Here is a 26116-nt window from a genome sequence, read left to right on the forward strand (position 1 = left end):
GAACAGTCAAAACACAGTCGTTATCAGGGTGTTGTTGTTCAGCTCCAGCCTTGAGACCGCAGCTGGCGCCGAAGGGGTCTCCACATGAAATGATGATGGTTTTTACTTTAGTGCAAACAGCTCATATGAATTTCCAAGCAGTTCTACAGTCCAGCACTGGTCTCTCAATCTCCCGTTGGAGAGCCGCGAGCTTCGCCATACTTGCACTCTGTGATGTTGTCATTCTTGTGCCCAAAGAGCCGATTCTGAGAACTCACAACAGTGTGCCTCCCCGAGATGTCATCCAATTTACGCTCAGAGATGTTATGCCGAGCGAGCCCTTCCGAGATGTAATCCAGTCTGCACTCAGAGATCTTATTGAGATTTTAAAACTGCTGGCTAAGGGTAAACGTAAATACAGTAAGATCATAATTCACGTCGGCAGTAATGACACCCGGTTACGCCAATCGGAGGTCACTAAAATCAATATTGAATCGGTGTGTAACTTTGCCAAAACAATGTGGGACTCTGTAGTTTTCTCTGGTCCCCTCCCCAATCAGACCAGGAGTGACATGTTTAGCCGCATGTTCTCCTTAAATTGCTGGCTGTCTGAGTGGTGTCCCAGAAACGATGTGGGCTTCATAGATAATTGGCAAACCTTCTGGAGGAAACCTGGTCTTGTTAGGAGAGACGGCATCCATCCCACTTTGGATGGAGCAGCTCTCATTTCTAGAAATATGGACCAATTTATTAAACCCCCCAAAATATGACTATCCAGAGTTGGGACCAGGAAGCAGAGTTGCAGTCTTACACGCCTCTCTGCAGCTTCTCTCCTCCTGCTACCCCCCCAAAAACCCATCTCCATTGAGACTGTGTCAGCTCCCAAACAGACAAAAAACAAACTAAAAACCAGCAATAAACAACTTAAACATAAAAAATCACAAAGAAAGAACAATACAGTATCCACATCTGAACCAAAGAGTAAAACAGTGAAATGTGGATTATTAAATATTAGGTCTCTCTCCTCCAAGTCTCTGTTAGTACATGACTTAATACTTGATCAACAAATCGATTTACTCTGCCTTACAGAAACCTGGTTGCAGCAGGATGATTATGTTAGTTTAAATGAATCAACACCCCCGAGTCATTCTAACTACCAGAAACCTCGAAGCACAGGCCGAGGGGGCGGTGTGGCAGCAATTTTTCACACCAGTCTAATAATCAACCAAAGACCCAGACAGACTTTTAATTCATTTGAAAGCCTGATGCTTAGCCTCGTCCACCCCAGCTGTAAAACTCAGAAACCAGTCTTACTTGTTATCATCTATCGTCCACCTGGGCCTTACACAGAGTTTCTCTCTGATTTCTCAGACTTTTTATCTGATTTAGTGCTCAGCTCAGATAAAATAATTATTGTGGGTGATTTTGACATCCATGTAGATGCTAAAAATGACAGCCTCAACATCACATTTAATCTGTTATTAGACTCAATTGGCTTCTCTCAAAATGTAAAAGAACCCACCCACCACTTTAATCACACTCTAGATCTTGTGTTAACATATGGCATAGAAACTGAACATTTAACAGTGTTTCCTGAAAACCCTCTGCTGTCTGATCATTTCCTGATAACATTTACATTTACAATAATTGATTACACAGCAGTGGAGAGTAGACTTTATCACAGTAGATGTCTTTCTGAAAGTGCTGTAACTAAGTTTAAGAATATAATCCACCCACTGTTATCATCTTCAATGCCCTGTACCAACAGAGCAGCTATCTGAACTAGAGATGGCACGATACCACTTTTTTATGTCCGATACCGATATAAATTTGGATATCTGCCGATACCGATATGAATCCGATATAGTGTGTTTTTTAATCAACAAAACTGTTTTTTTAATATCTTGCTGCATTTTGTATAAGTTCATACTCCAGTCTAAATAAACAACAACACTAAAGCTATTCTGTTTTACCTGTATGTAAAAAATACACTGCACCCAAAATATTTCATAGTTCAGCAACACTGATCAATCTAATAAACTTAAACCTACTCCATCCTCCCTATTCTGGTATTTTAAAGAGTACTTAGCAGAAATATTAAGCAACCTAACTAATAGGGTTGCAAACTCCCAGCAAAAAAAAATAGGGAACCACCCCCACCCTCCACCTCATGATGCATAATTGACGTAATCAACTTTAATTTGATGCAGTGTGAAAAAAAATGCACAGAATTAAATTATTTTTCAAGACTAATTAAATAGATTCAACATCTTTCTTCAACAGAATTTCAGAGTGCACAGATGGTACTTTCCCAAAGGAAAAAGTACTATAGCTTACTAGGGTATATTAGACTTAACAGTTACTATATACAGTAATGGACTTCTATATATTTTACATCAGATTAAAGCTTTGGGTGTAAGATTCAGATAATTATTTATTAAAAGCTAGACATTTTAAATGAGAATAAGAAAGAAAAGTATGTCTTTGTGCCCCCTTTTCCCTGTTCATGCCCTATCGGCCCCCCTGGCTAAACTTTGCTAGATCCGCCCCTGCACAGTTACCAGCCGTCAGCTGCGTAGAAAAGGATCCTGGTGTAGAAAGTAATATTAAATAAATTCTAACAACAGCTTATCAAGCTTAAAGGTGCTGCTGTTGTTCAGCCGCTGGTTTCCTCTTTCTGGTGCAAAGTGGGCCAAAAACAAAGAAGAGAGACGGACTCACGACAGAAAAGCCGATCAGCTGATCATTAAGCAGTTTCATGAAGTAGCAGCAGGAGATGGGGAGAGAGAATGAGAGGCACTCGCTCCATATATCGGTTGTTAAGCTTAACATGGGAACGCTTTACAAACATCCAGAGATGAACTTACACACTTGCTTTACTTCTCTCTGGGATAACTTCCTCGGAGATGAAATGCTGGTTTGGTAGTGAGGCTACAAATACACACAGCCGCTAGAGCGCACTGCTCCGACGGTTATGAGGCGAGTTACGCCATGTCGCAAGTTTTGTGAGGTGTTTTTTTTTTATATTTAATGGATCGGATTACATTTTTAATTTCTCACCGATATCCGATCCAGTAATTTAGGTCAGTATCGGACCGATACCGATACGTAATATCGGATCGGTCCATCTCTAATCTGAACGCTACTCCAACAGAGGTCGATTATCTTGTTAATAATTTTACCTCCTCACTACGTACGACTCTGGATACTGTAGCTCCTGTGAAAACTAAAGCCTCAAATCAGAAGTACCTGACTCCGTGGTATAATTCTCAAACACGTAGCCTAAAGCAGATAACTCGTAAGCTGGAGAGGAAATGGCCTGTCACAAATTTAGAGGATCATCATTTAGCCTGGAGAAATAGTTTGCTGCTTTATAAGAAAGCCCTCCGTAAAGTCAGAACATCTTACTATTCGTCACTGATTGAAGAAAATAAGAACAACCCCAGGTTTCTCTTCAGCACTGTATCCAGGCTGACAAACAGTCAGAGCTCTACTGACCCAATAATCCCTTTAACGTTAACTAGTAATGACTTCATGAACTTCTTCACTAATAAAATTTTTATCATTAGAGAAAAAATTACCAATAATCATCCCACAGATGTAATATTATCTACAGCTACTTTTAGTACCATCGATGTTAAGTTAGACTCTTTTTCTCCAATTGATCTTTCTGAGTTAACTTCAATAATTACTTCCTCCAAACCATCAATGTGTCTTTTAGACCCCATTCCTACAAAACTGCTCAAAGAAGTCCTGCCATTAATTAATTCTTCAATCTTAAATATGATCAACCTATCTCTAATAATCGGCTATGTACCACAGGCCTTCAAGGTGGCTGTAGTTAAACCTTTACTTAAAAAGCATCTCTAGACCCAGCTGTCTTAGCTAATTATAGGCCAATCTCCAACCTTCCTTTCATATCAAACATCCTTGAAAGAGTAGTTGTCAAACAGCTAACAGATCATCTGCAGAGGAATGGCTTATTTGAAGAGTTTCAGTCAGGTTTCAGAGCTCATCACAGCACAGAAACAGCTTTAGTGAAGGTTACAAATGATCTTCTTATGGCCTCTGACAGTGGACTCATCTCTGTGTTTGTCCTGCTAGACCTCAGTGCAGCGTTCGATACTGTCGACCATAATATCCTATTAGAGCGATTAGAACATGCTGTAGGTATTACAGGTACTGCACTGCAGTGGTTTGTATCATATCTATCTAATTGACTCCAATTTGTACATGTAAATGGAGAGTCCTCTTCACCCACTAAGGTCAATTATGGTGTTCCACAGGGTTCAGTGCTAGGACCAATTCTATTTACATTATACATGCTTCCCTTAGGCAGCATCATTAGAAGACATAGCATACATTTTCACTGCTATGCAGATGACACGCAGCTCTATCTATCCATGAAGCCAGGTAACACACACCAATTAGTTAAACTGCAGGAATGTCTTAAAGACATAAAGACCTGGATGGCCGCTAACTTTCTGCTTCTTAATTCAGATCAAACTGAGGTTATTGTACTCGGCCCTGAAAATCTTAGAAATATGGTATCTAACCAGATTCTTACTCTGGATGGCATTACCTTGGCCTCCAGTAACACTGTGAGGAACCTTGGAGTCATTTTTGACCAGGACATGTCCTTCAACGCACATATTAAACAAATATGTAAGACTGCTTTCTTCCATTTGTGCAACATCTCTAAAGTTAGAAATATCCTGTCTCAGAGTGATGCTGAAAAACTAGTTCATGCATTTATTACTTCCAGGCTGGACTACTGTAATTCATTATTATCAGGATGTCCTAAAAACTCGCTGAAAAGCCTTCAGCTGATCCAAAATGCTGCAGCAAGAGTCCTGACAGGGACTAGAAAGAGAGAGCAGATTTCTCCTGTTTTGGCTTCCCTTCATTGGCTTCCTGTTAAATCCAGAATTGAATTCAAAATCCTGCTCCTCACATACAAGGTCTTAAATAATCAGGCCCCATCTTATCTTAATGACCTTGTAGTACCATATCACCCTATTAGAGCACTTCGCTCTCGCTCTGCAGGCCTACTTGTTGTTCCTAGAGTATTTAAAAGTAGAATGGGAGGCAGAGCCTTCAGTTTTCAGGCCCCTCTTCTGTGGAACCAGCTTCCAGTTTGGATTCGGGAGACAGACACTATCTCTACTTTCAAGATTAGGCTTCAAACTTTCCTTTTTGCTAAAGCATATAGTTAGGGCTGGACCAGGTGACCCTGAATCCTCCCTTAGTTATGCTGCAATAGACGTAGGCTGCCGGGGATTCCCATGATGCACTGAGTTTTTCCTTTCCAGTCACCTTTCTCACTCACTATGTGTTAACAGACCTCTCTGCATTGAATCATATCTGTTATTAATCTCTGTCTCTCTTCCACAGCATGTCTTTTATCCTGTCTTCCTTCTCTCACCCCAACCGGTCGCAGCAGATGGCCCCGCCCCTCCCTGAGCCTGGTTCTGCCGGAGGTTTCTTCCTGTTAAAAGGGAGTTTTTCCTTCCCACTGTCGCCAAAGTGCTTGCTCATAGGGGGTCATATGATTGTTGGGTTTTTCTCTGTATGTATTATTGTGCGATCTACTGTACAATATAAAGCACCTTGAGGCGACTTTTGTTGTGATTTGGCGCTATATAAATAAAATTGAATTGAATTGAACACTGCAAAAAGAAACATATACAAAATCACACACACAAACAGAAAATGCACTAACCTTAGAAATACAAGGGAGCTCATGAAGATTAGACAGCATCTGGAGCATGTGAGTTTGTTTATGATTTTGTCCAAGTCGCTTAGTGTGTAGTAGTTTTTGGAATAAGTGAATTAGAAGTGTTCTTGTACAGATTGATAAAAAGTGATTACTGTAGAAAGAAATAAAAATAATTTAATAAGGTGCTAATGCTTAAATATGCATTTCTCTTGTCACGGCAACTTCTTGAGAGATGACTTAGTATGGAAAGTAGTTGAATGACTCGGGACAGGAAAAGAAAAAGAGGAACTTGGGTTTCCTGTCTGACTGTAGGAGTGAACCTTGCACTTGAAGAGACACTGTGACTGTGTCGCTGTGGTCCTGGAATCTTCTCCTGTAAAGGATAGAAAACAAAACGCCCCTCTCTGCTGCACCTCACTAATCTACTGTGTTCATCTATTTTTCCCTTAATTATTCAAAGGTGGTTCAGAATATCATGTTCTCGGCTCTATCCTTTATATTAACTTTACTTAATCTTTACTTAATCTCAATGTTCTTTATGTGTGTGAGCAACACTTTTAATTTTATTAAACACACCCAGGGTAAGCTATACACCATCCCCATGTCAGCATAAATCTCTGCTAGAAAGCACACTCCAAAATTTTGTCTATCAGGATTTATGCCTCTTTTTGCTTCAAGCAGATACATAACATGCAAAAGTTACAGTTAATGACAGCAACAGACCTTTCAGCCCAATTCTACTTTTTCTGCATAATCCGTCATATAAAATTGAATCAAATGGAAAGCCCCTTTCTAAAAATTGTTTTATTTGTTTTAATCTTTCAATTTTATGCACATTGCATTAAGCTAAAATTGTAATTATATGCAACAGTCTTTGACTTGAATGTGTTTAACATTTAAACCTAATTTCTGCATATTCAAGCATATAAAATAAAATAATGTTTTGTGTTTACACTCACTCTTTCAAATAGATGCAAGTAAAACTCAGCAGGAAATAAATAAAATCAAAGACTCAGCAGCATTGAGTCCTGTCGCTCTTAAATCTACGTTCACCTGTTTAGCAGGAGTGGGGCGGGTGGAGGTTTGCCCACAGCGGTCATGTCAGTGGGGGGATCCGGGGGTTTCTCTGTGAATGTCACATTCTCGTGGCGGCGTGCTCGCTGCTCGCTCAGATTTGAAGTTTAATTTTTCGCTATAGAAAGAAATTTTCTCCCCACGCAGAGTGTACAACGGACGCACTTTGTACGGAATAAAACCTAAAGTAATGTAAGTGCGTCCACGCTTTAAACGCTGCATGGCTGTAGTCTCTCCCACACTCCATATCATTGTTGATCTGCACACGCTTACGTCATTGTCATGAGACACTCTCACAAACAAAATCACGACGGTTTAGTAACGCAGTAAGGCAGCTTACGGGAAAGTCACAGTAATCTAATTACTTATATAGTATGCAATAGTAATCCCTTACGTTATTCGTTACTTGAAAAAAGTAATCGGATTATAGTAACGCATTATTGCCCATCTCTGGTCTTTAGTTAAAAAAAATAAAAAGTAAATAAATTGATGCCACAAACCCAAACACACGTCTCTCCTCATTCTTCCACTCCAGCACAGCTGACTTGGTTACAGTGGCGAGAACTGCTCGCCACCTTCATCTTTGAAAAGATGAAGGAAAAACCTTCATCTTTGAAAGACACAAAGATGAAGGTTTTTCCTTATGGATTGTTGGCCAGTTGCTTTACATCGTCAAGCTTTCAAATGGAGCTCAGGAAGAATGTGAAGAGAAATGATCTGGTGTTGGGTTTTAATAAAGAGATGCAACATCAAGGTCCTGATGTCACATGATCATAGCAAGGGGAATTTTTTTGATGTTTGTAATTTGCCTCCATTGTTGAACAAGAGGAAGTGGCCTACTGTGCATGTACAATTCTATTTACATTGTATAACCTAAACACCTCGGGTAATGTGTCCATAGACAGCACAGTGACGTCCAAAATCACATGAAGCTGAACAGACTTCAGATCAGAAAGAAATAAAAGGAACTTGGGTGGGTCAGTCTTTCTCTGCAAGCACCTGCAGTGAAGTGACAATGAAATTAAAGAATTTCTCTCACATGGAGCTTGTTGTGACTGCTGTTTATTGCACTGCAAGTCTAATGCAGTTAGTACTAAACTGAAATTAGAGACCACACAAATCCACTGTTGTCTTAATACAATTTTATAAAGAACAAAGCTAATTTCACAAAGTATCTCAAAGATTTTGTTTTTGACAAATCATTGTAATAAAAGACATGAACAGATCCCTAGGAAACAATTTAAAAAGTATTCATAACTCATTGAGCACACTGTCAAAGGCTGACGTGGCACATGCAAGCTACCTGGATTTCATTCTAATCATTTCAAATTTTACTTTTTAAACAAATGGAGACCATCGGTACAAATGCTATAGAATAAAGCAACACATTTCCCAGTGTGACTGACGAGCCTCAGAGTGTCTCAGGTGTCGCCCAGTAACCTACACAGAAGTGTTCACTGTGGCTTCAGCACTTATTCAACAGAATAAGTAACAAGGTATTAGTCTTCAGGCTGAAGGTCAAACAGATGTTTAAAAAATAAAAAAATTTGCTGTCCTTCTGCAATCCACTCTCTTCATCCACTCACTGCATTAGGCCCGTTGTCTGCTCCTGGGTCAAATCACTGAAATGGAACAAATTTGATCAGCCTTTTTAAACATTTAATCTCAAAAAGAAAATCTCACGTTTTCTGTTCCTGAGATTTGTGTGTGTGCAGCTTTGATTAATGTGTAATCAGAATGGGTGTCCATTTACCTGATCGTCCTCGCCGCCTCCTTCTTCATCATAGTAATAGACGTTGTCTCTGACACCATCATCCAGCAGGAGTGGCTCCTCTTTTCCTCTGTTTTGCAAACAGCAGCACTAGCAACAACAGCGCTGAACACAGAGCACAATGTTTAGCACACAGTAACCAACAAAATCCTACTTAGCTGTGAAAGGAAAGAGATGCACCGTCCTGAGACTACAGATGTGTGACTCACCGAGCAGCAGGATGGCTCCAAGTATTCCGAGGATAAGGGGCAGGTTGCTGCCACCTACAGTACGGCCTAAGCATGTCGGTTCTGCGCCCCTACAGTCACACACTTTAGCTGTGATGATGCTGTCCTGCTCCAAGCCATGTTTGTCTCCCACTCTCAGTATAACACTGTACTCTCCACTGGGCAGCTCAGTGGCCAAATTCAAGATGATGCCTGTTCCTGAAATAAACAAGACAGCAGAAATTTTACTTTATAATTCTGTGTTCATGGATTTATTTTGTCTCACTTTAGCAAAGCTTTACCACCTCCTCAAAGCCATGCTGCAACAGTTTTTTTTTGGGGGGGGGGGGGGGGGGGGGGTTAAAGTCTTGTATAGCAACAATGTCCTCACACAAGCACCAATCACTCCAATCTCAATGTTCAGTGATGAACACTGAATCATGTCTGACCTAAACAATCCTGACATTTGCAAATCACGTTTGCAGGAAAAATACATATTTTGGTTTCTGAACCAAAATATTTAAAAGTCTGGCCATCTTATCAGTTTATACTTGTCACATGTTAGCAGTGTACATACTGGAGTCATTCATCCTAGCGGTCCAGCTGGTCTTTGACATGCCCTGTAAAGACACTGAGTAGGGAGGTCCAAATTCTGGTCCATCTTTATCTGTTACTGACAGCAGCTGAGGAGCTGGATCCTTGTTGCACACCTGAGGAAATAAAGTCACAGTGAAGCTTTTCTTTATGCTGATATGCTGTATCACATGACTGCATACTGCACTTTTTAATTGATCCCATCCTGAAGTCAGTATATTTTACTGTTTGAGAAAGTAATTCATGCCTTTATTTCATCCATGCTTGATTACTGCAATCAGCCGTGCTCTGCTCTCTCGTCTACTACTTGTTAAAATGTGGCAGCCCGACTCCTGACAGGCACATGTAAACAAGACCATTTTTTCCATGTGTTGGCTCTTTTTCACCGGCTTCCAGAACATTTTAGAACTGACTTCAAAGTTCTGTTTGTTTTTAAGTCTAAACGGATTAGCACCCTCTTAACCTCACACTCTCAACTTTTAAAAAAAGCTAAGTTCTAACAGAACTTAAAGCTCTGTTTTATTCAATTTATTTGAACATTTTGGTCAACCTGTATCGTTTTTAAACTCTGCTTATAAATACATTGACTTTACATAGAAAGATTTTACACTATTAGACGTGTTCAACACGAAACAGCTGCTGAGCTGATGGGAAATAAGACACCTGAATGTCACGCAGCTCAACGACAGGAGCATTGTCATTGACATCTTCCAGCTGAATGATCAGGGTACCAGTTCCTGTAGCTGGGACAGCATCTGGTAACAGAACAAACACATCAGGAGAATAACATTATTGAAACGATATTTCACTTTGTTGAAGAAACCTAAGTTCATAGTAATGCCCACAGACTTTCCTCTAGACTTCTGATCCTTATAACTGGCACTTGGCTTTTAAAACAAAGATTTGAGGGCTAAAACTAATGGCTAAGATCAAATTAATTACTGAATTACTAATTATTAAATTATTCAAATTAAGGGTTGCAATGTTATTAGTTGTGAATGTCCCAGGAAAGGCCGTTTGTGCTGGAATTTATATTGAGGGGAAAAAAAAAAAAGAAAAGATTCCATTCCATCATTCAGTAATCAGTCTGTGCAATATAGAATTTCTTGTCTTGCAACTTTACCTTAAGGGACATTATACAGGCTAGCCCAACTTATCCATTTTAACACGTGTTCTTCCATAACTTTTCAGGAATGGGAATTTTATTAAAAGTTATAAATTATAATAGTCTTAACTACCACCTACCATTATCATATGCACCAATGGTTGCAGTGTATCTGTTGTTTGTGACGAAGGTAGCCTCTCTGTCCATGAGTCTTCTCACTTTAATAAGGCCTGTGTCCTTGTCCACGTTCAGCCAGCCTGCAGGGTCAGTCAATATTTTGTACCTGTACAAGACAGCCACAGAAAAGATGGTAATACTGTGCAGGCAGGATGATTACAATTAGCATGTTTCACAATACGGCACAATGTGTTATTTGATTTTGGACATCCTCCGCTTTCTCCTCAGGCTAAATACACGATGCGAGAATTAAACACATTAACTGTTACAGGGTTCTCACATCATTTAAAAATACTGGTGGCCACTAGTACATCAGCCTCCTAGTAGATGCAGCTATGGTATGAATTTGAATGTCCTAAGTTGCCTCATTCTTGGGTTATCAGATTCACAAACTTTGGTGTCCACAGCGCCCATCCAGTAGGGTGGTGACAATACCCCATGAGCTTTTTACAACTAAGGGCTTTTAAAAAATGCTTTAAGACCTTAACATTACAAATTAAGACAATGTCAATATAATTAACTGTATTTGGGTATTTTATAAGCCTAATATACTACTATGGTATACAGCTATTCAGTGTTTTATCGCTATAGACAGTATTCTGTAATTTTATCTGCCAAACATGAGGACAGTGAATCAATTTCGACCATCAAACAGAACAAGGAATCTAAATACTTGACATTTATCTGTGAGATTTAACCATTTAGGGTTTCATCCACAAATTTAATCCTTAGTTCCTTAGGAAAAACCTGACTTAGGGTTTTAGCTCCAAACTAAAGTGAATTTTTAGAAAGAAATAGAATTTTTGCAGCACTTATGAGGTCAGTGATACATTTTCTTTAGCAGTAGAAAGTCTCTCCCCCCAACCCCGACTTACGAGACTGTCTGCTTGCGTGCAGTGTCTGGGTCTGAAGCAGTGTACTGCACCACGACTTCATCCACAGCAAGGTCCTCTGGTTTTACCACAAGCTTCTCCTTTGGATCAAATATTGGAGCTTCATTCACATCCTTCACATTCACCACAGAAACACCAGCAAAAGGAATCTCATTCTCCACTGAAACCAACAGAGTGAGCTTGCTGGCCCTCTCAAAGTCCAGCTCCTGGTTGGAAGGAAGGAAGGGAGAGAAAAACAAAAACACAACATAAGGGTGTTGGCACAGAAATTCTATAAGCTTACAAGAAATCATAAAAACTCTGCCATCACATGACACAAATATTCATAGATGAAAGTATCTCCCAATATTATGCAAGAATTCCTGATTTCTTCCTACCTTTGCAGTAGAAAGGATTCCTTCCTGTTTGTTAGTTCCTGTTTTTACTGTGAAAAGTCCATCAGGATCACCACTGACGATCTTGAACTTGGCGTTCCAGGCTGGAGTTTGTGGTTCATCCTCATCTGTTACTATCATCCTAACCACCTCAACATCCTTTTTGTTTTCATCAACTATTGCAGTATACTGCGAGAAAATAAAGGACGAGTCAGAAATCACAGCAGTTAAAACCGATCTAAAGACTCCTCACTAGGAATAGAGAATAACAGCCTCATTTTGTAGTCTGTGTCATTATATTAGGTTCATTACTTAATGCAAGTCTATAACTGTGCAGTAAATCATTGTTTTGTGTCTTTTGGCACAAAAAGCCACAACTCACAATTTATGGCAACCGTGACCCAGAGTGAGAAGAAGCTATCATTCAAAGACTTTAAATACATCTGAGCATCACTGAGCACCGTTGCTTGTTAAGAGTTTTCTTGCTGTTTGTTTTGAGAGATTTGGATTCAATAAAATCTTTGCCATTTATTGGAAGATCATTTTGTATGTATGTAAATGTAATTTTGTCATGAACATAAACACATTGTGGGTTTTTGCTGTGTCAGTATGTGTGAGTGCAACATTAGTAATGCAGTTAGATACAGACTGAATGTGTTCTGCTTTAACTGCTGCCTTTTCACTCTGTTAAACAGGAAGTTTCCAGTTACTTCATACTTACTAAGCTCTGAGTGAAGACTGGAGCGTTGTCATTGCTGTCCGTCACCGTGAGGATGACTTTTGTTTGTCCAGTTAACCCTTCTCCCGCCATATCTGCTGCTTGTACTGTCAGAGTGTACTGTGGATATTTCTGTTAAGAGACGAGGACTGTTAAGGTAGATCAGCTCATCAACAGGAAGGAAGAGACACTGACATCAGTTTACAGACTGTAACACAGCCTTCAGACTGACTAAAGCTCTTCATCTATGAAGGCTGATTCTGCTGAAAAGCTGAAGTTTAACTCGTTTAATATTTTGCTTATGACAAACACTTGCAAACATGATGCTTTTGAGAGGCGTGGCCAAACTTTTTAAAATAAAGTATTCCTTGACCATTTGGCACGAGGCTGTTTGCAGTTGCTCTGTGAAGTCAGTCTCAAAGAGTTCTACGATGCTGCACCAAAAACAGATTGCTCTGATCTCCAGTAGTCTGCATGGAAGACACTGACTTGTCTGACAAACTATTTGCTAAGTATGAAATGTGTGTCCAGAAGTATGACACAAACCAGAAATATAGACAGATAAACTATACCTATACTTTAGAGGCTGTGTCAAGTTTCACTATCAAAAAACCAAAACATGTTTTTTGCAGCACCCTCTTTGTGACCGATTTCCAGCAGTGACAGGCAGACTATTGATCCTGATTCATTATAAAATGTTTTTTCACCCCTTAGGTGTAAAAGGACACTTGTGTTTTAAATGTGTTTAACAAATCTCACCTCTCTGTCTAATCCTCTACCAGTGACTCTGATGCTTCCAGTAACTGGGTTGATTTCAAACATGTTGTCAGTGGGCAGCGGTGGGTCCTGGTTCAGAATATGATAGCGGAGATCTGAGTTGAGATTATCTGGCTCATCATCATCTTTGGCCTCAACCCTAACCACCTCAGTCCCTGGAGTGGAGGAAATAAAAAAGAAGTTCCTGAAGGTCTTCACACTGCTTCATTTACAAGATTTACTAAATAAAATAGACGTAATCCAAAAGGTCTGCTAATTTCCTTCCAACCCAAATCATTCTCTGATCTTTAGGTGTCATTTTGATCGTCTTTAAGTCTCTGGTATCTTGAGATTCATTTAATATAGTGGACTTGGTGAAAACTCCATCATGGATAACAATTATAAACACGAACAAAAACAAAGAAAACTACGTAAGAAGTCCAGTGGCAATAAGGTTTCTATACATACCGATGGCCGTGGCCTCAGCAACATTTGCGTTGTACTCCCCTGTAAAATAAGGTTTGTTGTCGTTCTGGTCGATCACATTGACTATAATCTCCATGGGATCCTCAGCTTGTCCCACTCCATCACTCACAGTATGTACTTCAAACTACACAGACAGAAGAGTTTAACATGTGTCATTTAGAAAGTTTCAGATTCACCTTTAAACGGATTCAATTATCTCTACACGTTCAATCTACACACAATACAAACAAGGCAGAGTTGATTGTTGAGTGAAGAGATGTCTTTACAGTGCATTTAGATGATGTGAGGTGACACGTCTTGTTACTTGACCATTTTATTTCTGCCTCTCAGAATGGTCATTTTATGTTCCATTTCAAAACAACCAAAATTATCTGCATTTTCCAGCTGGAAAAGTTTAACAAACCAACGGAAGAGTCTCAATACTTCTCCAAACTGAATATTTCACATCAAAAACCTGTTTTTTCTCAACTACGCAGTATTGTCTGTTTAACAAAACGCTGGAACAAAGTAAGATGTTGTTTTTTTTAAAAAGACGAAACACCCTTTTCCAATGGGGATCAAAATGCAATAATCAGGTACAAAGTGAGGATGCTTACCGTGTAATGAGCTGTTTCCTCTCTGTCGAGTGGCTGTGTTACATACAGACAGCCAGTATGTCTGTCCATGGTGAAACGACCAATAGGAGGCAGATCAGCTCCAGGACCAGTGATGCTGTAATACCGTACTTGCCTTGATTCCTGGCAAGGACGGCGGAACTGGACAAAAATACAACAGAACTGAGTTAAACCCCTGACTCCAACAAAAGAACAACAGCTACAGCAAAGAGGTGCCTGAGGTGGAAGGCAGGTTACAATTTTCTACATGCTGTTATCGGGATTGTAAGAAAAACAAGACAGTCCCCATAATCTTTTAATTACAATACTGTATTTGGTGAAAATGTTCTGATTGTTCAAATATGTTATTTTCTTTAGTTCTTGTAAAATAATGTGTGCCCCAGTCTCCAATGAGGAGAATTATTCCTCTGTTACACCACAAGAGGGAGCATCTCCTGAAATGAGCAGCTCTGGTGGGAGTAAACAAGTCAGGCCACTCACCATGAGGCAGTGTGCCTAACAAACGCTGTGTGAGACTGTGTACAAACCTGTAACTATGTGCTAAGTCCATATAGTTGCAGAATATACAGTAAAGGCAGACGCACAAAGCCACACTGGTTTCTATTTCTTTTAATCTAAGTGTGCAACAGGATCATTCAATCAGTCATCTTGTGATCTCTGAATAAGGAATTATTTGAGAAGAAAAACAAATCTTATTACTGAGTTTTGTTGTGGCACACATGGGACAGTTTGCTCTCTTACTGATCATCTAACTAATAATCAATGAAATCTCTCTGACTGCTGCTTATTTCAACAACCAAACCTGGCTGGTGTATTTCTGGAGACATGAGTAACTGCAGGTTAGTGGTTCTATTTTTGTCAAAATCTGTTCTCTGTTGTTGTTGTTGTTTTTTTGGTGTTTTTATAATTTTGTTTTCCATTTATGTGGATGGTCTTGGAACAAATGATCTGCCCATTGTGCACAGCCACATTTTAACTGGTACAATCACACATGAGCATTTTACAGTTGTTCTTTTCAAAACAGTATTTTAATGATTGCCTAACCGTGTTGCTTTCAAGTGGCGTTTGAAAATGACAGCTACAGGAAATGTGAAAAGGAGTATACCCACTGTTGTCACGGTCCTGGGTAGTTTGACCCAGCGTTTTGTGTTTAGTATGATTATTGTCTTCTGTTCTAGTTGATTCTGATTTTGGTATCCTGTGTCCTCCCCTTGTGCCCTGTTCGTGTCCCTGAGTTCGTGTTGTGGATTTCCTGTTTTATTTTGAAGGTCTGTGTCTGTTGTCACTGTGTTCAGCTTGTATCCTCCGGTCGTCTTGTGTATTAGGATCAGCTGTGCTTCCCACCTGTGTGTCATTACCTGGTCTCCTTGTGTGTGTATATCTAGTGGGTGTCGGTCTGTGCTCTTTGTCGGCTTGTCTGCGTTTCATGGTGTTTTGGTTCTCCGGTCTGTGTCTCTCTGCCCTTCACCCCATTTTCTCATTATTTCAGGTTTGCTCTTATTTTGCCCAGTTTAGGTTTCTTCAGTAGTTTCTCATGCCTCATTGCCTGTTTTGTCACTCCGCCACTTTGTAAATAAACGTCACTCATATCATCAGTCTATTGCCTGCATTTTGGGTTCTCATTCTCACAACACCTCACGGCTCGCCCCGGCAGCCGTGACAACTGTAAAGAAAACCAAATGGAAAAGATCCTGTGGCGAAAACAAAAAATTGAAATATGCTTTAGAATCAACTTTTTGTCACAAGATAATTGAGGTTCCCTTACTACTTTTAAGGGATAGGTTCCTCTCCGATTCTCAGGAAAACTTAATGGAGGAATAACCCATTCTCTCTTCCTCCTCCTCAGTCCTTCACCAGGCTCGGGAAACTGCAGAACAGGCACCTGAGCATCAGCTGCATTCTGGGAAAACAAGCAGACATTTTATTTGATAGAAGAACACTTCCAGAAGTGGATCAAGTGTAATGAGGAGGATGAGATACATTGGATGTACTAGGATTATGTTGACTGTCGAAGGTGGCTGTAACAACAAGAGTAGCTCTGAAACCCACTAGCTAAATGTAACCAACCCTTACATGTGCAGCCACACAGTGTTAAAGAGAAACAGGTCTTTGTGTCCAGAGCCTTGGTTTTGTATCCAAAATCATTAAAAAGGTACTTGAGGTTTCATGCTCTGAGTAAAGAACAGTACGATGTAAGTGGGATATTTTCTTTAAAAAGAATTATTTTGAGAAGAAGAACCATTCGTTTGCCTTTTGTGTCTAATCTTACTGCTGAGCCCACTTTAATATAGTGATGCTCACCATGCTCACACTGACAGGAATGGTCAGTTTGCGGCCTTGTGAGTCCCAGGAGTGGATGAAGAAGTCATGGTGTCCTTCATGAAGAAAAACTGGTCTCTTTACCTGGAAGAAAACAAATTATGTTAAAGATTTTTAAAGAAGCTAAAATGTGACAAACATTCAGACTTTGTCAAAGTAAAATTCCGTGATGTTTGTTAGCAGTCTATGATACAGTGCTCAGTCGTCGAAGAAACTTTTGCTCCTTTTCAAATATGTTGCAACATTTCAGGAGGTTTCATGTCAGCAAAAGCTAAAATATCCTCAGAGCTAGAAACACTTGGAAAAATCCCACAAACACTATTCATCTAAGATTGTCAGTTATATATTGTTGCAGTACATTCAAATGTTTACTATGTTCTGTTTACCCACAAATATATATCTGTTTACCCACAAAACAGTACCAAGGAAGTCTTTGAATCTGCACTCACCATCAGTACACCATCGGTCTTTACTACAAAACGTTTGTCAGAGGTGTCGAACAGAAATCTTGTGCGATCTGTGCAGTCAGTGAAGCCCACTGAGAACAGAGAGAGTAGTTATTTTTTAATTACTGCAGTTCATGAAGAGACAGAAAAATAAGTGGCATGTCTTAAATGCATAAGAACAGAAGTCATGAAAAATCAAAATCAAATAGAAGTTAAGAAATATCTTATGCTTATTAGCTCCATGAAGACTCAAGTATCAAAGCTGCAGTAAAATTGGTATTAGCTGATATCATGCCTGGTATTAGTTCAGCTACTCTATGAGTTATGTTATCTGGTTTAACCTGCATATCTGCAAGCTGCTTTGAAACCAATTTCAGCTTCAGGTGTGGTGAAGTGTGCACATGCGATGTGAGATGTTTTGTCATCATTGTAGCTGTGCATGACAAACAAATATTTGATTCATATATTTTTGGTATGGTGACGTAGTGGTTAATACTTTGGCTCACAGCAAGATGGTCTTGTGGTACAAACCCAGGAGCTCCAGGTGCAATAGTTTTCTATCACTGGTGAAAAATGTGCTTGATTAAGTGAAAATTTCAGCCATGAAATTCTCAGCTACTTGAAATGTGCTATTTGCTTTTAACCTGTTGATGGCCTCTCAGAAACAAATCCTTACTAACTGCAACTTTAACCACTACTAATCAATATACAACCATTTTCTGTTATTACCTTTGCCCAGTACCGTGCCTCGTGTCAGGTAGTTTCTCGTCACACTGAAAGTGAGATGATCTGACTGAAATCCAGGTACACATGCTGGCTCCTCAGCAGTCACTAAATTTGGAGGCTAGGACAGAAGAAACAGCATTTTAAAGGTTGCCACGAATGATTCAGATTCCTTTAAACAATTACTTGTGCATGCAGTTGTAGGTAGATCACCAGAGACATTACAGAGTTTTCAAAAGTATCACCAAGCAAGAAAAAAGACTTGTTAGTGCTGTTACTTTCTGGTTCCCAGCAAATTAAAAAAAAACAAACAATGTTCATAAGTAGGACTTCTCTGGTGTAGGCACAGGGCAGGACTGTGCCAGGACTCCAATTTGTTCATGTAAATGGAGAGTCCTCTTCACACACTGAGGTTAATTATGGAGTTCCACAGGGTTCAGTGCTAGGACCAATTCTGTTTACTTAATACATGCTTCCCTTAGGCAGTATCATCAGAATGCTATGGAGATGACACCCAACTCTGTCCATGAAGACAGGTAACACACACCAATTAGTTAAACTGCAGGAATGTCTTAAAGACATAAAGACCTGGATGGCCGCTAACTTTCTGCTTTTAAATTCAGATAAAACTGGGGGTTTCCGGTACGGAGACTCACTAACCATAACTCCCCAAATTTACTCGAATTATTACTCTGACAGCATTTCACACTAATGGAGGGGAAAACTGGTCATAAACAGAGAGGCAAGACACCAATGAAAACGGGAAAAGACACAGATGACGATACCGACGAGAGTATGGATGACCTGCAAGCTAGCATCCGCACTATCCACGAAGAGCTAAAAGCTACCAGGTTGGACATGAAACCAGACCTGAAAGATTTCAAAGACACCTTCTCCACGGAACTTACGTGTTCCAGAAAAGATATTGATAACAAATTAAACGAAATTGCCAGAGACTTAAAAGACACGACAAGTAGAGTGGATGGGGCAGAAGGGAGGGTGGCGGAGGTGGAGGAGTGGGCTACCGCGGCTAACGAGGCAAGCTATCCAAGCACAAGAAAATATACAAGCTAAACTGACAGACCTGGAAGCCCGATCACGAAGAAACAACATTCGTGTTTATGGAATCCCAGAAGACACAGAGGGGGACAATCTACGGGAGTTCTTGGAAACGTTTATTAAATCGGAGCTGTCCCTAAGTGATACTGAGCTGGGAATGCAAAGATGTCATAGAGCTCTCGGCCCGAAGCCACCGCCGAAGGCCAGCCCCCGGTCAATAGTGATTCGCTTTCTGGAGTACAGAATTAAAGAACTGGTGCTCTGCTTGGAAAAAGAAAGAGGTCGTTTTGAACGGAGTGAGAATCTACTTTGACCAGGACTATCCGACTGAAATTCAACGGAAAAGAAAGGCTTACGCCCCCATCAGGAAAGTCCTTAAAGAAAAAGGAATTCGCTTCCAGACCCCCGCACCAGCTAAACTCCGTGTCTTCCTCAGTGACGGGACCGTAACTTATGACAGCGCAGCGGAGGCCACGGAGGATTTGAAGAAAAGGAAGGTTCTGAGCTTCGCGGGAGAACAGACCCGATCCACGGATGCAACACGGGAAAAGCTGAAGAACCTTTCCTGGGAGACAGCGGGACGCCGGGGTCGTGATGCACGTCAAGAGAGAGGGAAGATGATGCATCAGGCATGAACCAGACACAGTTTGATCATGTCCTGAATACTTGAGAAATTCAGTTTCTTTACCGATTTGACTTTTCCTGGGTAAGGATTGACACTTCAGCTTTACACTGAATATAATTTAGGGTAAACGTTTAGGTTTCATTTTACATCCAAATATATACTGAAAGTTAAATGTCTGCCTTAGAGTACTTAGAGTTAAGACACTGCTCTGGGAGCGTATTTTCCTGGTTAGTTTGATTGTTTGATTACTTATTATTTTGTGGTATTTTGTTTATGCATAACCTCAGGAGATGTCACTTTACACAGGAGAGGCCCCTCGTGAAACGAGAGCTTTCCTCTCCAAAAGGTTTTTGGGGAATTCTGTTTTTGAGTAGAAACCACAGTTCTCTCATTTGTTCTGTTTTAGTTAAATTTCAAGTTTCAAATTTTGACAAATGTATGTTGTGTGTGGGTTGGTTTTTTTTGTTTGTTTGTTGTTGTTGTTGTTGTTGTTGTTGTTGTGTTTTATCACCCAGGGGCCCGTTCTTCGTACCTCGCTTACTACATCCAAGATCAAATGACACATCCAAGATCAAATCATCGCGCTAACTTTGAGCTCGCTAATCCGGTTCTCCGAACACACCTGTTGTTGACGATTAGTATAGCTGGATGAAGTAATCTGAGATCACTGGGTGGCTTAAAAGGGGCTACGCATCGATAGTAGAAACATTGATCGGCAACCCTGTGATTGGTCGGCGAAGATGTCGAAGGAGCGCACACAGCAGAGCAAGAACTCTTGATTGAGGGATATCAGGAGTTTCAGAGTTTAATTAAAACGCAGGGGAACACTGCAAAGGCTGCAAAAGCAAGGAGAGAGGGCTGGCAGAAAGTTGCTGACAAATCAAACTCATAAGTGATCCATGATATTACATTATATCATGTGATATTATATTATACCACATTATATTATATTACATCATATCCTCTTTCACATTAGAGCCACAACAGGACCCACTAGAACATGGGAAAAAGTAAAAGTGAAATATAAGAATATTCCACAGAATGGTAATATTTATCACTTATATTGCTTTTAGTCTATGACAAGAGACCCTGCACTGTAACAAAAGTCAGTAAAATATACAGAAAAACACAGTCAAATTCCAACGGTAATGGAGCGTAAAACCAAAATCTTCCTTTTACTGTATTAAATAGATTGAATAACCGTTAATTGTGAGACTGGATAAAACTTTGTTTTTTACTGTGATAAAATGTTGAAATAATAAATATTGTCTGTGAAAACAAATAAATATGCATACATTTTACAATTAAATATTGTAATGTTGAAAATGTCTGAAAAACTTAGATTTTACGGTATTATTTGAGTAAAACTACATCTTTTCGGGTTGTGCACATTGGAATTCACAGTATAAAGCTGTAGATTTTTAAGCAAACAAAAACATTCATTTTTACAGAAGCAAGATGTTAAACAATAGGGTCCACCATAATAATACAACCAGTAAATACCATTTAAAAAAAAAAAAAAAAAAAAAAGCAAATATCAGCAGTGAAAGACAATAAAATTGATTGTATTTTTTTATTTATTTTAAAATTCAGATACTGATATACAGATTAAAAGTTAGGCCTGCAGTATATCATTGTTAACCTTCTGATAAAAAAAAATCAACAGCAAAAGAAGATGTTAAAAATAAAGTTCATGGTTGTGAATAAAATTGATTTCAATAATCTTTTTTAATTATTATTTTTAAAACAACTTTATGTTGTGTTTCACGCCATATGTTTCACGCGATGACAGTGGACTTCAGGAGACATCCCTCAACTCTGCCCCCCCTCATCATATCAGACAGCCCTGTGTCGACTGTGGAGATCTTCAAGTTCCTGGGTACCACCATCTCCCAGGACCTGAAGTGGGAGACCAACATCAACTCCATCCTCAAAAAGACCCAGCAGAGGATGTACTTCCTGAGACAACTGGGGAAGTACAGTCTTCCACAGGAGCTGCTGATCCAGTTCTACACTGCAGTCATTGAGTCTGTCCTGTGCTCCTCCATCACAGTCTGGTATGGTGCAGCCACTAAACAGGACAGGAGCAGACTGCAGCGGACTGTACGGGCAGCAGAAAGGATCATCGGCGCCCCCCTGCCCTCCATCCAGGACCTGTACCTCTCAAGAACCAGGAAACGGGCAGGGAAAATCATCACAGACCCCTCACACCCTGGACACAGACTTTTTGATCTGCTGCCCTCCGGCAGACGGTACAGAAGCCTGCAGACCAGGACCACCCGACACAGGAACAGTTTCTTTCCCCTCGCCATCTCCCTTCTAAACAGTTGAACTGTCACACTGCTCCCACTGCCAGACTGCACCTGCACCTTATGTACATTCTGTAGTATTCATTCCACCTCATTTCATGTCTGTATTTTATGTATATAAGTTTAGATTAGTTATGTATAGTTGGTTTACACAGCTTTGTGTATGTATGTGTATGCATGTGTAATGTATATATAGATACGTGTGTGTGTGTGTGTGTGTGTGTCTGTGTGTGATTTACATTGCTGTGCTCGAGAGCCACCATCTACCGGAACCAAATTCCTTGTATTTGTCTGCACATATACTTGGCCAATAAACACGATTCTGATTCTGATTCTGATATTATCAGACCACCTTAAGTGGGTCCGCCTTAAATTTTGAGTTTGTGTGATCGCTGTTGATTGGTAGCTAAACTGCTGGTAAACTGTGTACAGACGTTTTACGTTCGAATTGCAGAGAAAAACAAATTCTGGTAGCAACATTGTGCAGTATGAGCGAACCATTTCACCAAAAAAAGGGGAAGCAAGGCAAGACGTGGCTGCAGCGGTCTGCAGACGTGACTTCTGATCAAATTCGAACCTCCTCCTAAAGAAACAAAGAGCGACATTACATTGCGGGATGACGTCACCTGAAAATGACCAATAGCGCGGCGCGCTGCTGAGCTGTGTGCCAACCGCTCTTTTTTTCATGCAGGAGACTCAAGTTGGCTTCGCTAATGGACACAGTTTTGAACTCGTATATTAGCGCCATTTATTGCTGCTTGGACCACAGCATCTTTGGAATTTGTAGACATCCTGGCAGCTTACAATTAGGTCGAGGTGAGGTGAGTACATGCAACTTCAAGTTATCTCTGTTATAAAAATCCACCAGCCCAGCGTTTATAGATAATTTTAGCAGTTCGTTTTTTATGAGTGAGGTTGTGAATTTAGTTAGCATTTGTGAGTTGAGTTAGCATTACTGTCGCGAGGGAAGCATTGCTCTGGATTAGTTTCTGTGTTTGGCGTGCTTAATTTGCTAGGGAGGAATTACCAAAGTACATGGAGTTATGTTAACCTGTAATTTCTGTGGTAAGGTAGTTCAGTCATCAAGGGGCTACGTGCTTCATTGTAAACTGCATTGGAATGAGCCACGTTGTTTCTTTCGGTGTATTGAAGCAGGCTGCAAGCAGACATACACCGGGTATGGCGTGTTTAAGGCTCATTTTTACCGAAGACACTCTGCCCCCACCCATGTCACTGGTGTGGCGGTGGTTTCTTCGTTTACATGTGCAATGGCGATGTGTGAACGTCAGTGTCAGAACTCTCTCTTTATGATTAAAAAGGTTTGTTTTGTTCCTGCCCTTTTCAGACACTGAATTTGAGCAGAAACCATAAGGATACTCAAAGGACCTGTGACTCTCAGGAAATGGTGAGATTTCAGGTCATAATCTTTTTTTCTTTTTTTTCCATTAAATTCATTTTCCTTTTTCCCTTTACAATATTGCTGTTTTGTTTTTGTAAACAGCATCAAATGAGAGGGACAGATGAAACAGTTTCAAGACAATGGCAGGAAAAACATGCTGAAGATTGAAACAAACCTTGGCTGGAAATATTTGGTATGTGTTTTACCGTAAATCAAATTGTTGAAAAACATTCAGCTACACTGCAACACAGGGAAACTTGATTTGCACTTATTTTGTTACTTTAATTTCTTGTCTCATTATTTTTGTCAGTTATTATTGTTTATGGTGTATGCCCTTCTTGTTTTCTTTCTGAATGCAGAAGGTATCTAGCCAGTCCACAATAAAAGCTTCGTTGCACCCCATGAGTCTTCTGGCAGAAATGATGGCGCCTGTATTCTTTGGTTTCCCTAAACATCACACCCTGCCTGTTTATACGAGGCTCTTCAATTAAGTCTGCACCCAAAGATTCAATAAGAGGTAAGCAGTGGTATTATTCAAGTTTTGCTAAAGAAAGATGGACAGGAGACACTAATCTTAATCAGCCGAGCTCAGGTTCATGTCCAGGTGAGCAGTTTCATACGCTATAAAATGTAGATTGAATGATAGGTCTCATCACCATGCATTCAGCCATTAACTTCAAGTTCTATGATAAATCAATAGGAAACTTAAATACATTTTCCAACAAATTATGATTGTGATTAGGGCTGCGTTGTCTACAGGGAGTGCAGAATTATTAGGCAAGTTGTATTTTTGAGGAATAATTTTATTATTGAACAACAACCATGTTCTCAATGAACCCAAAAAACTCATTAATATCAAAGCTGAATGTTTTTGGAAGTAGTTTTTAGTTTGTTTTTAGTTTCAGCTATTTTAGGGGGATATCTGTGTGTGCAGGTGACTATTACTGTGCATAATTATTAGGCAACTTAACAAAAAACAAATATATACCCATTTCAATTATTTATTTTTACCAGTGAAACCAATATAACATCTCCACATTCACAAATATACATTTCTGACATTCAAAAACAAAACAAAAACAAATCAGCGACCAATATAGCCACCTTTCTTTGCAAGGACACTCAAAAGCCTGCCATCCATGGATTCTGTCAGTGTTTTGATCTGTTCACCATCAACATTGCGTGCAGCAGCAACCACAGCCTCCCAGACACTGTTCAGAGAGGTGTACTGTTTTCCCTCCTTGTAAATCTCACATTTGATGATGGACCACAGGTTCTCAATGGGGTTCAGATCAGGTGAACAAGGAGGCCATGTCATTAGTTTTTCTTCTTTTATACCCTTTCTTGCCAGCCACGCTGTGGAGTACTTGGACGCGTGTGATGGAGCATTGTCCTGCATGAAAATCACGTTTTTCTTGAAGGATGCAGACTTCTTCCTGTACCACTGCTTGAAGAAGGTGTCTTCCAGAAACTGGCAGTAGGACTGGGAGTTGAGCTTGACTCCATCCTCAACCTGAAAAGGCCCCACAAGCTCATCTTTGATGATACCAGCTCAAAGCAGTACTCCACCTCCACCTTGCTGGCGTCTGAGTGGGACTGGAGCTCTCTGCCCTTTACCAATCCAGCCACGGGCCCATCCATCTGGCCCATCAAGACTCACTCTCATTTCATCAGTCCATAAAACCTTAGAAAAATCAGTCTTGAGATATTTCTTGGCCCAATCTTGACGTTTCAGCTTGTGTGTCTTGTTCAGTGGTGGTCGTCTTTCAGCCTTTCTTACCTTGGCCATGTCTCTGAGTATTGCACACCTTGTGCTTTTGGGCACTCCAGTGATGTTGCAGCTCTGAAATATGGCCAAACTGGTGGCAAGTGGCATCTTGGCAGCTGCATGCTTGACTTTTCTCAGTTCATGGGCAGTTATTTTGCGCCTTGGTTTTCCACACGCTTCTTGCGACCCTGTTGACTATTTTGAATGAAACGCTTGATTGTTCGATGATCACGCTTCAGAAGCTTTGCAATTTTAAGACTGCTGCATCCCTCTGCAAGATATCTCACTATTTTTGACTTTTCTGAGCCTGTCAAGTCCTTCTTTTGACCCATTTTGCCAAAGGAAAGGAAGTTGCCTAATAATTATGCACACCTGATATAGGGTGTTGATGTCATTAGACCACACCCCTTCTCATTACAGAGATGCACATCACCTAATATGCTTAATTGGTAGTAGGCTTTCGAGCCTATACAGCTTGGAGTAAGACAACATGCATGAAGAGGATGATGTGGACAAAATACTCATTTGCCTAATAATTCTGCACTCCCTGTATGTATCACTTTTACATAAGTAGATTTAAGGGATAACTATTGCCAAAACGCAACCTGGGCTGTTTTTTTTTTTTTTTTTTTTTTTTTTTTTTTTTTACTGTATCGATTTTGATTCCCATTCACTGGCTATTGACCACAAAACAAAATCACGGTCAATCTCAAAAACGGCTCGTTTGTCGTAATTATGCTTTTAGATATATGTTTGTCTCGTTTACAGTTTAAAAAAAAAAAAAACAGCCCAGGTTGCATTTTGACAATAGCTATCCTTTAAGAACTGTATATTTTACACTTAAGAAATCATTTATCATTAGATCTTTTTCTGGCAGCACGTTTTGTTCATTTCTGTGCATTTTGCTCAAGCACTGATCAAACTTTGTCCATTTTTTGCTGCAGAGGGGATCCTGCCAGTCCAAAGTGAACTCCTGATGGACATTGAAGTACTCCTGCAGAG

At 40.1% G+C, this 26116-nt stretch overlaps 1 protein-coding gene and 1 long non-coding RNA gene across 4 annotated transcripts in view; one reads left to right on the forward strand and one right to left on the reverse strand.

The window, feature by feature from the left end:
* Positions 1–8271: 8271 nt before the first annotated feature.
* On the reverse strand, positions 8272–19639 carry LOC100696485 (cadherin-1). Its single transcript, XM_019366361.1, is given in 18 exon segments — positions 8272–8283; positions 8526–8610; positions 8612–8648; positions 8753–8968; positions 9327–9459; positions 10007–10098; positions 10589–10731; positions 11501–11724; positions 11896–12081; positions 12614–12742; positions 13370–13542; positions 13835–13976; positions 14449–14607; positions 16232–16366; positions 16768–16869; positions 17235–17323; positions 17961–18075; positions 19370–19639. Coding segments are annotated over 18 exon segments (2442 nt in total).
* A 2649-nt stretch (positions 19640–22288) lies between these two features.
* LOC109204851 (uncharacterized) overlaps positions 22289–26116 on the forward strand; it is a 4292-nt gene continuing 464 nt past the window's right edge. Inside the window, exons 1-5 of one of the 3 annotated variants that reach the window (XR_003213557.1) lie at positions 22289–22768; positions 23293–23352; positions 23449–23539; positions 23706–23863; positions 26059–26116. The exon at positions 26059–26116 is cut by the window's right edge and continues 464 nt beyond it. This is a non-coding gene — a long non-coding RNA (uncharacterized LOC109204851). The other 2 variants (XR_003213558.1, XR_002064379.2) reach the window with 2 other exon arrangements.

This window comes from Oreochromis niloticus, linkage group LG13 (assembly GCF_001858045.2).
Source record: "Oreochromis niloticus isolate F11D_XX linkage group LG13, O_niloticus_UMD_NMBU, whole genome shotgun sequence".
NCBI classification, from domain to species: domain Eukaryota; kingdom Metazoa; phylum Chordata; class Actinopteri; order Cichliformes; family Cichlidae; genus Oreochromis; species Oreochromis niloticus.